This window comes from Volvox carteri, assembly GCF_000143455.1.
Source record: "Volvox carteri f. nagariensis unplaced genomic scaffold VOLCAscaffold_1, whole genome shotgun sequence".
Lineage (NCBI taxonomy): Eukaryota > Viridiplantae > Chlorophyta > Chlorophyceae > Chlamydomonadales > Volvocaceae > Volvox > Volvox carteri.
In genome coordinates this window covers 1,302,936-1,313,629 of record NW_003307545.1, presented here as the reverse complement: position 1 = coordinate 1,313,629, position 10,694 = coordinate 1,302,936, and the positions used below count along the sequence as shown (strand labels likewise).

Below are 10,694 nucleotides of genomic sequence, written 5' to 3'. Positions count from 1 at the left end.
CGGAAGAAGGTGTAAGGGACTGGGCGGAGTAGGCACGACCCCGGGGTAAGCGGCTAGGAGCGGCGAAGCAACCCTCAGAGGACCCCACGTGTTTCTGTGCTCCATCTCTTCCGTGCTGTGCTGCTGGTTTAGTATAATTGACTTGGCCTCCACCTCGCTAACGCCTCCTAAGCGGCCCTTCTGGTGGGGGTAGGGGTGGGGGTCGTCTTCATTGCACTGACCACCTTCCGCTGCTGGTTATCCTGGTCCTGCCGCTACTGCCGCGTATGTCCTGCTACCCGTACGGCTCTCTGTTACCCGTACGGCATAGGGCCCAGGTGGATGTTCCGGCCCCCCTGGAGACGTGTTGGTCACTGTGGGAGGACCGCGAGCGCATCCCGTTGTGGATGCCCTGGATCAAATCAGTCAAGGTGTGTGTGTATGTATGTATGTATGTATGTATGTATGCGTGGGGTAGGGGGTAGGGCGGCGTCACGGGGTGTTTTAAGCGGGAGTCCCCGGGGGGCGGGAACCCAGGAAGGGAGGGGGAGGGGGAAGGGAACGCAGAGAGCTGCCTACCCCCCGACAATGATACGACCCAGTCCCAGTCGGAAACGGCCCCAGCGGGCTCCGGTGCAAGGAGGGGAACGGGATGAGGGCAGCGGCAGAGGGAGAGGGAGAGGGAGTGTGGGATATTTTGTGAAGCGGGGATAGAAGAAGCGAGGTAGGCAGGGACTGCCGACGACGTTCAAAGTTCAATGAAACGGGACGGGGGGGAAGGGCGGGAGGCGGGGTTTTCCGTAACGGAAGTGCGTACATACTGGTATACTGCAAACCTCTGGGCAGGGGTTGGGGAAGTACGGCTAGACTTGGTTCTAGACTCCGAGCGGCCGCGGATGCAGCAGGGACGCAAGACGCAGGGTCTTCGTCTCGACGTGCGGATGCTCAGTTTGGGCGTGGGTTGCGGTGCCGCCCGGGTGGGGAGCTGTGTACAGTCGAGTGCACTGGTCGTTAGGCACTGCTACAGCGACTTCGTGGAGCAGAGCCGAGAGATGTGTTTCGCTTCAAGTGCAGTACTTAAACTCAAACTGACTGATAGCGACCTAGTTCCGGGTTTGGCACGAAGGTGGTTGAGTCCCCATGGGCCGGATCCGGATCTGGTTCTGGATCCAGATTTTCTCACAGAGCGCAAGCGAATAGGCGTGTTGGGAACCGGTCACAAGCAATGAGATCGGCTGCTGAGGACTCTGGATGGCCTGGTGAACCGTTGTCATTACCACCCACACCCGCCGGTCTCTGTCCTGGCCTGGACCCAAGCCCATCATTGGAAGGGGGCTGAACCCCCTTCCCGCGGGAAACGTCACAACTCTGGTCACCTCCTGCCCCCTCTTAGCCACTCTCCTTTTCCACGTCACGCCACCTGGAGTGGAAATCCCTGGTCTATCCGCTTCACCCGTCTGTGGCTCGTCTTCCACCCCTCCTCACATCTGCCGCAGCACTTAGTTTTACTTGGCAGCAGCTTTACTCATTCGTGGTTCGTCTTTCCCCCCCCTCCCCCCCCATGCCTCCTGACCTACCCTGCTGCACGTGCTCTTGCTGCTTCAGGTCCTTGATAAGGACCCCCGCATGTCGCGATGGACCCTCGCCACCCACCAATTCGGGCGGGATTGGGAGTTCTCCTGGCTGGCTCGCAACTTACCGCCCGTCAAGAACAACAAGATCCACTGGGTTTCGGAGCGGGGATCTGCATCACTAGGTGGGTGGTACGACGGGTGGACGGGGAACTGCCAGTGAGCTAGCTAGCGGGGTTTTGGCTTTGGGATGCGAGTTTGTGTAGTTCAGGAGGCAGAGACAGACAGACAGACAGATAGGCGCACTGACAGGTGCAGGGAATGGTTATTCAGCAAGGGGGCAGCCTAGCGCGGTCCTTAGTTTGCCGGTGACCTCGACCCTATCCGTCCTTTGTTTTTCCTAATTCCGGTGATCCCCCGCTGGCGTTGAGGTGGGTTGCCTCCTCTATCGCGGTAATGCAAAATCCCCTGGCGCGTACCTGGGGCTTACATAGCTCGCACCTAGCGTGTAAACCCTATAAGCACCATCCCATCCCCGGCGCTTGCGATGTGTTACCGCTTGCCGTCTCGTGTGAGCAGTCAGTGTATTTTGACTTGGGGGCCGTTTCGCTTCGGGGTGCTTGGGGGGGGTGAGCTGCTGTTAATGGAAATGATGAAACAACGGAATGGAGCCGCACGCAGGTATCGAGATCCAAAACCGCGGACAGATCAAGTTCGTCCGAACATCACCCACCAGTTGCAACATCACGCTCATCATCTCGTACGAGGTGCCCAATGCGCTCGTGCCGTTTGCAAATGTGAGTGAATAAGTGGCAGGAAATTCGGTAGTACGGAAATGCTCGTGCACAATGAATTAGTCGTACGAAGCTCAAGCTCGCGTAAGAGAGCCGCTAAGAGCAATAAATTGTCTGTTAGGATTGATTCGGTTCGGGCTGAGGGACTTGAAACGTTGTATGTGTAGTCCGAGGTCTCAAAACATTGCGTTACGATTCCAACGCCGGGCCCACAGGCTCTCACACCGCTTGTGGAGGGCATTATCCAAAAGGACATGGAGCGATTCCGAGAGGTCGTGACCAGCGGGCAACAGAAAACTGTCGCAGAGGAGACGGAAACGGCGACTGCGTGATTCCATGGAGGGGGGACGTGATTCGCAAGGGAAGGGGAGTGAGCAGGGGACGAGAGGCGGGAGGGGAAGGAGCGGCGAGATAGAGGCGGGGGAGGAGGGCAAAAGAGGGGTAGGGGTGGTGGTGGAGATCCTTTAGGAGTGGACGGATGGGACGAGAGCTTCGTGAGCTGTTGGATATGAAAGAGGTGGTCCTCATCCTCACTGCCTACTGGGGGAATGTGTATGTTTATGAGGGGCACGAAACACCGCTCGTATGTGATGCGTCTTCTGCGTCTGCTTCTGGTTGGTAAATCGGGCTGCACACGCGAATCCTCCAAATTACGGCAGCTGCATGTATGATGCATGTATGATTACAACTGGGCACGCGCCTGATCGCGTGTACGGGTTGTGAGAGGGTATCAGAAGTGCGTGGATAGCCTGTTACAGCGTGGAGAGTTTATGTCTTGACGATGCCGGAACAAGAATCCAAGAGCGCTTACAAGCTCGTATGTACGTACACCCCTGCGGCGTAGGCGCTAGGCTTACCACACATGACACCTCATGACAATTGCAAAATTTGTAAACCCATTTACTACGAACGCAGCGGGTTGTACCGACCGAAATTGCCCATTTTGCAGCCATCAAATCAAACCGCAAAGATTTGCAAGATGCGTCGAGTAAAATGAGATTGCAAAGCGAGGTGCAGCGAGCGCAGCACCTGTTCTGTGTAAGTGCTCAGCAGAGGCATCTTTTGCTCGGAGAGCTGTCTCGGAAGAAACCGCGCGCTCGCGGTGACGGCGAGCTACCCGAGGGCGGAACCAAGGGCATTTTTCGAAAGTACACAGCCCTATCTTGTGGATTACGTGGGATAATACTAAGGCTTGACTAATATGGCTGCTCTTAATGGCCGTATAATAATTTAATTCAAACTATTCGCCAGTCAGAAAATCCGGCCATCGGATTAGTTGGGATTCAAGTTGTTGTTGATGATATGTATGACGTACGGCTACATACACAGCAAAACTGCTTAGGCGTGGCATAGTGTCCACAGTAGATTCCAGGATTAATCCAGCCAAGGAGTAGGATCAAATTTTCTATCGACCGTAAAAGGGTGGATGCATCTACACGCTAGTGGACGGTGATGGACGCGGCTAAAGTGACTAGCAAGCCATTCTGGAGCGGAGTTGATGCAGCTGTTCGCTGCTGTGTGTGGTTGTTACAGTTACGCTGCTGATTTGACTGGGTGCTGTGTGGTGGGTACTGGACCCGAAAAACTCGACTGATTCGGCAGGAGTGAGAAGGATGAGGGGGCCCCGAAGCATCGGGGAAGATAGGGACGGCCAGGGTAATGGCCACAGGTGAAGCTATTTTTTCACAAAATCGTACCAGGTCTTCCCAGATGGCATACTGGAACCCGTCGATAAGTCCCATGCGACTCCGCGTTCTCAGCTGTGACCGCCCTGGCAGGCACAAACCAAACGAAGTGCTTTTGCTAAAGCGTGTGAATATCCCTTCTTCATCATACGACAAAGCAAGTGCAACGCTATTCGTTGCCTTCCTTTCTTCGTTCAGCAGCAAAGAAGGAGCAGCGGCTGCTGCAACGCTTTGCAAAACATTCAAGATTTACCTGACGCCTCGCTGTGAGCGTGCGTGATCATGGGATTCTTTCTACTCGTTGAGAGCATTTTCTTCAGAGTTGTGACCGTCCATTGCCGTCCAAGGAATGACACAACGTCATTTGTAGGAGCTGGCCTGCTCCTGGCCGGGGCTTCCTGTAGATAGTGATGCGCGCACGCGCGCGCGCCTCCTTTTCATCTCCAGCATTTGCATCTCCAAAGCCTGCTCGCTTCTTGTCTACTTATACAAAGACATGGTCATCCTTTTGGCATTCCTGTTACAAGTCATATCCGTGTTTCATCGCGCGCAAGCAAATGCGGTCATCGGTCAGCAAGAGCAACAGCAGCACGACCGCCGCAAGTCGAGCGCAGCATCAGCACTCCTCAGAAGAGCAGTGGAAGTTCTGCCTCAGCGACAAGTTGCCTTGGTGCCTGATGGCCCACTGCAGGGCATCACCTCCTTGCCTTACTCAATTGCCTCCAGAATAGAGCCGTTGCCCCAGCTCCCTAGGGCCCCAGCCGGCGATCATTCCAACCACGAAGCCGTACTGGAAGCCCTGCTGTGCCAGCATTTCGACATAGTCTTCCGAATTGCAACCTGCAAAGAGAGCGGTAACCACCACAGCAAAGGTGGGCGCAAGAGTAACGTCAGCAGCAGCAATAGCAGCAGCCACAAAGCAGCGCCGGCGACGGCGGAGGCGACCCATGGGTCATCGGATTCGTCCCACCCGTACAGGTCCACAGCAGGGGGGAAGGGCCATAGTAGGCCTCGCCGCCGTGTTGCGGTACCGCCAGCATCTGTGATGCAGCCGCCGCAGCCGCCGCCACAGCCGCCGCCGCCGCCGTCAGTTTCCGTCCGCGGCAGTAGCGGCCGGCGCGGGGCGGCCAGCATGTCGCACCATTTTGGGTCGACGGCACTTTGCCTCTGGAGCTACCGACTGGTGACGTCAGCGGCAAATACGACACATCATGACGAAGGCACTGAAGGCGATGATCGCAGCGGTGGCGGAGGCGGCGCGGGCAGCCGGCGGCGGATTTTAGGACAGCTGTTGGGGGTCTTGGGGCCTGATGGCTTGGTTTCGGGGACAGGCGGCCTGGCAGCAACCCATCAAGTAGTGCAGCGGCAGCAGCAGCAGCAGCAGCAGCGAGAGCGGGAGGAGATGCAGCCGGAGCTCGAGGCAAAGCAAACGCAGCTTCAAGGTGCCTTAGACGGTTGGAACGGTTGGCGGCGGCGGAAGCTGCAACACCTTCTGAGGACCAACCGGTCGGAGGCAGCGGAGGCAGCGGAGATGGAGAAAGGGAGCAATCGCGGCAGCGGCGATGGCAATGCGGGAACTGTCGTGCTGACGGAGGAAGATCTGTCGCCGTACAACTCCGTGTGGCCCATGGAGGCGCTGGCGTATAGGGCCCACCTGACGGCCCTGCGTCTGTGCAGCGAGCTGCTACTGCCGCCGCCGCCGCCAGTGCAGCAGCAGCAGCATGCGCACGATCTGGCAGTAGCGCGAGAGATGGCTGCCGCAGAGACCGAACCTAGACTGCTACTACCGCCGCCAGCCGCCCGAGGAGGGAGCGCGGGGGCTTGTGCCGTCATCACAGACCATGTGGGGTGGGTGGCGGCGGCGGATATCGGTGCCCTGGAGAGAGCCCTGCGGCGGGAGGGCGTCAGCAGCGCCGCCGCTGTGGTGGCGGCAGCGGCGGCGACCTCAGCGTCGCCGCCGCCAATGAAATCGGGTCCCAGCCGCCCGCAAAGACCTATCTTCGCAGGGCGCGATATGGTCGAAATAAATGCCACCCTATCAGCCCTGGTCGACTCGTTTGACGGGCGCAGCGGTACATTAACGGCAACGAGCATCGTCAGTGCTTCCGTCGATGTGACAGCGGCGGCGGCGGAGACGGAGACGGCGGTACCCATGCGCCGGGAATCCCTTCTAGGTGTCGTACCCTGGGGAAATAAGTATCTTAATGCTGTTAAAAGCAGCGTTGACGGCGGCGGCGGCGGCGGCGATGCCATGGCGTGTACTGGCGTGTACGTCAGCCGGGAGGAGTGGCTGTCGGACCTAGCTGACGGCCTGACGGAGCTGCGCCGTCGACGTGTCCCGACGGCGGCAAAGACGGCAGGAGATGTAGACAGCGAAGCCAAGGATACTACAGACGCTGTCGTACTGTCAGTTCGTGACGACGATGCTAGCGACGGCGACGGCGGCGGTAGCGGCGGCCCCGGCGGCGGTGTCTTAGGTATCGGCTGGGATGTTTTGGCTCTGCCGTCGGCTTGCGCGGGCTGGACGGTTTCTGGCCACGTCGACGCCAACGCCAATGCTGACGCCGGCGCAGACGCCAGTTCCTGTGCCGACACCGTCGCCGCCGTCGATGGTAATCTTCATAATGGCGGTGGCGACGGCGGCGGCACCCATCACAATGACAATCAAAACGGCATGAGTAATATTGGAACCAGCAGCCGCAGCAGCAGTGTAAGCACAGGCCGATCCGAGATTCCCCGGCGGCGACGGCGGGGGAGGCTGGTGCCGCCCCCGCGGCCGTCAAGCGGCGTGGCGGGCTGCATCCTAGCCTTCTCCGCGGAAGCCGCCGCGGCGCTTGGGCTCCTGGCTGCTCGTACATATCCGTACAATGCAACTGATGCTGTCGTGGATATCACCAGCCATGGTGCAAACCTCGGCGTCGCCGCCCCCTCGTTGCCCATTGTGCCTGGAGACCTCAGCGGAACTCCGGCCTCTGGTGCTTCAAATTGTACGGCAGTGGCGTCAGCGGCGGCTTCGGGCCCCGTCACCGCTGCCTCTGCCGTTGCCGCCAGCCAGCCGGGCAACGCCAGCTGTATTTCACCGCAGCCGCCGCCGCGGCATTCGTACACTCTGCTGCCTGTCATCAACACCCCTCTATTTGCAAAGCTCAGTCTTCTGGCTCGACAAGGAGTGCTGAGCCTCGCGATATCCAGTCCGCCACCGCCGCGTTCGCCTGCAACACCTCAACGGCCGGAAGCTGACGGTTCGGATACTGCTAGTGCTACTGCAGCGGCGGCGCCGCCGCCGCCGCCGCGACAGCGGCGGCGATTCTTGCTGTACACATGTGCTGGCGACCAGGTGAGCCAAGATATTGTTGGGAACTGTCTGTCTGCTGTGGACTGTGGACTGTGGACTGTTCATGGGCCTTCACTTGGATTTTTTTTCCAAAAGTAGCAGTAGATGTTACTGCAAAAACATCTACTGCAGACATGCTCTGCAGTAGATGTTTTTGCCACGGCGAAACTCCTCATGAAAACAAGGGCCGTGCATTTTGGGATCCGTATGACGTCTGTAATGCACTTATAGTAATGTACGACAGTGGAGGGTGGTTTGGCGGCGCCATTACTTTCTACACGATTGCATTGTGACTGAACCTTTTCCTCTCTACACGGTTAAAGAAGTCCTAGCAGCACCTCTTCCTTAGGTGTGTGCCTCCGGTGCGTGGCTCTTCCGTGGAAGATCTGTCGTCGTCGCCACATTTCCGGAGGAATCCATTTTCCTCTGATAATATTTTGGTTTCTCTCTCGTTCTCTCGTCTTTCTCCCTCCTCTACCTGCCTATCTGAGAAGTTAAGAGGGGAATATTGCGCAACACGTCAAACCACAGCGTACTCCCACCACCTTACTGTTGACGAAGTAACATTGTCGCACTCCACATAACCATGACAACAGGGCATATGGCGAATGTGGGCCAACCCCAATCGCAACTATGACCTACTGGTCGCGTACTACGGAGTTCTGGACCTTGACGACCCACGGGTCCGTGGCGGCCCCACTGGAGGCGTTGGCGTCACTGACACACGGGTCGGTACCAGATGTACTGATAGCACCGGCTCGAAGGTCTGCGGAGGAATCCCTGGCGCCAGCTCCAGACTTGCTACAGACCCGTGGGTCGCTGGCGCCTCCGGCGGCCGCCCCGACTATGTGTATCGTGCTCATGGTTCCAAGCATCAAAACCTGTACAAGCTCCACTCACTCCATCCGGGGCTGCTCGCCAGCTACGATGCCGTGGCGGTCTGGGATGACGATCTGGAGGCAACGGCGGCACATGTACGGCACGTAGTACACACGGATTTGTAAACACATCATTAATGTACGGCATTGCGTTCCTGATTCTGCCTGACAGGGTCCCCCACATATGCCCAGCGTCTTCCCCCGAATCACCCAATCTCCATCATTATCTCAACAGTACCCAAAGCACTCTTAGGAAAGAACCAGATGTAGCCAACCGCCTTTACCCAACCGCTAACCGCCAACCACTTACATCCTGACAATCCCGGCGGCAGGTCAGCGGCATGTTTGAGCGCTTTTCAGAGCTGTCGGGCCCTCCCGGCCACACGGATGGGATCTGGCTCGCCCAACCCAGTTTGCGGTACGGCAGCAAGGTTGATCACGCGCTGCTGGTAAATCAGCCCATGCTACGGCTGTCGTACACATCGTTCGTGGAGAACAACGCGTGTGTGTTCAGGTTGGCACGGGGGGTCACGGCGTCGACGGCACGGTGTTTCGTTATTGTGGTTCCTCAGGTAGTCCCCCCACTTTCCTTCCTACCCGTCCTCCCACACTCACTACAAACACGAACCCCATGTCCCACCTCCTCGCAGATCAGATAAGCTCCGGGAAGTTCTGGAAAGTCCATTGTACAGCGGCGAGTTGATGGGGTGGGGAGTCGATTATGCCTACTTGGCGGTGCTCGGCCCGCGGCTTCGGAATCGCTTTGCCGTACTGCATGACTTTGAGGTAGGTACGTGAGGTTTCTGAAAGCAATTGTTGCTAAGTGGTATAAAATGTTAGGAGATACTGTAAAACTTGGCAGCTTGCCTGGGAGCTGAGCATGCAGGGTTAAGACCCGACTTCTGGATGTCTGCTCTGCAAGCGTGCCCCTCGCCTCGTACAGCAGTGCTTATTGTTTCCTCGGAGTTTCCTTTTCCCATCCTTTATTTAGATCTCGAGATTTCCAAATATTTTTTCTGTTATTCGTTGCAACCGTTAGGATCCGGTACTCCAATATATGCGTCCCGCATGCGCCCATCCATGTCTTGAAAGGTGTTGAATCCGCCGTCAGAAGCGAAGGCAGAGGGACGCGAGATACTCAAGCTCGCTAGCCAGGAAGACAGAATACGGCAGTGGGAGTCGTACAAAGCCAAGTTCGGGATCGAGGTGGAGCCGGAGGTGGTGTATGAGTGCATTCCAGCGCTACCCGACCTGCCGCCATGGCAATACCCCACGTATTGCCCAGAGTACCAGCCGCAGCCGCCACTGCCTGTGCGTCCTGGCGTCAACCGTCAGGCATCGAAGCAAGTTTCCATAACAGTTCAAAGGTCTGGAGTAAGAATTGGTGATGGCCGTAGCGGTAGATGATCCGTCGGGGTCAAGTTGGTTGACTGTTTCGTGCGGTGGAGGTGGAGGTGAAGATGCACATAGAAGTGTTACAATGACAGTTCCTAGGGCGGCACAAAGGACGTCGCAATGGTGTTACGGTAGCCCGACCTCCTTTGGGTGATTTGGGCAAGTCGTTGGTGAAGACCTTCCTAGTATTAACAAAATTACAGCTCGTGGTAAGGGTTTCGGCATGGTATGGGTATGGGGATGTGTCCTACGCTGGTATAGAAAAAATTTGTACAGGACCAGCAGCACTGGGGTCGGGGCGGAGCTGCAGTACGGGCTGCTGGGTTATCGTGTATTGTCCTGCAAGGCGAGTTAGGAAGCCCGGAATCTCAAGCCTCTATTTCGTGTTGGGCCTGTGCGCACATCTCCTTGCCCAGCCTGGCTGTACATACATTGTTCCTTAGCGAACGACGACTTCTTAAGCGCTCAATGGCTGACGAAATTTTATGATTTGCTATGTGTACGACATAATAATACACGTCCTTTCACATTGAACCTTGCTACACGACACCACAAAATGCAAAATCCAGGGGATGCGAATCGCGAAACGTTGTGCTGCTTTCCACTGGTTCGTTAGGAGTGTGCAGCCTTGTGTGGTGACCTAAAGATGCGGGTTTACCGGGAGGGAGGTAAGGTTGTGAAGAAGTGGTGAAGCACATCCCTGAATCCATGTCCAGTTCGTACCCAGCTCATGCCGGTGTAGGCTCAGCACTAGACAATGCGACAAAGTTTAGAGTCCTGCTTGTCCAGGTACCTCCTTGCTTCCGCTGCAAGTGTTGTACATGGTACATCAACACCAGCCTCAGAGGCGACAGGATGGTGGCACAGTCAAACAACAGGATCCGACCAAAGGCACCACAAAAGGAGAGTTTTTTTAGCACTGCTCCTTGGGCGCATTCAGTGATGGATACAAACACAACTGCAGCCTGCAGTCTGCAGTCTGCAGGTCTGCAGGTCTGCAGCCTCATCAAACAACAAAATAGCCGGTCTTACACTGCGAATATTGTACTGCTCAGAAG

At 56.9% G+C, this 10,694-nt stretch overlaps 2 protein-coding genes across 2 annotated transcripts; both read left to right on the top strand.

The window, feature by feature from the left end:
- Window positions 1-323: 323 nt before the first annotated feature.
- VOLCADRAFT_47345 (uncharacterized protein) lies at window positions 324-2,622 on the top strand (the record flags this gene model as incomplete). Its single annotated transcript, XM_002946001.1, has 4 exons — window positions 324-410; window positions 1,585-1,707; window positions 2,222-2,347; window positions 2,560-2,622. Coding segments are annotated over 4 exons (399 nt in total), but the record flags the coding sequence as incomplete, so codon positions are not given.
- A 22-nt stretch (window positions 2,623-2,644) lies between these two features.
- Window positions 2,645-9,648, top strand: VOLCADRAFT_102659 (uncharacterized protein; the record flags this gene model as incomplete). Its single annotated transcript, XM_002946000.1, has 6 exons — window positions 2,645-3,492; window positions 4,477-7,366; window positions 7,960-8,337; window positions 8,574-8,755; window positions 8,892-9,027; window positions 9,334-9,648. Exons 1-6 carry the CDS (start codon window positions 3,338-3,340, stop codon window positions 9,646-9,648), a joined length of 4,056 nt encoding a protein of 1,351 aa, XP_002946046.1. The 5' UTR covers window positions 2,645-3,337.
- Window positions 9,649-10,694: the final 1,046 nt, after the last annotated feature.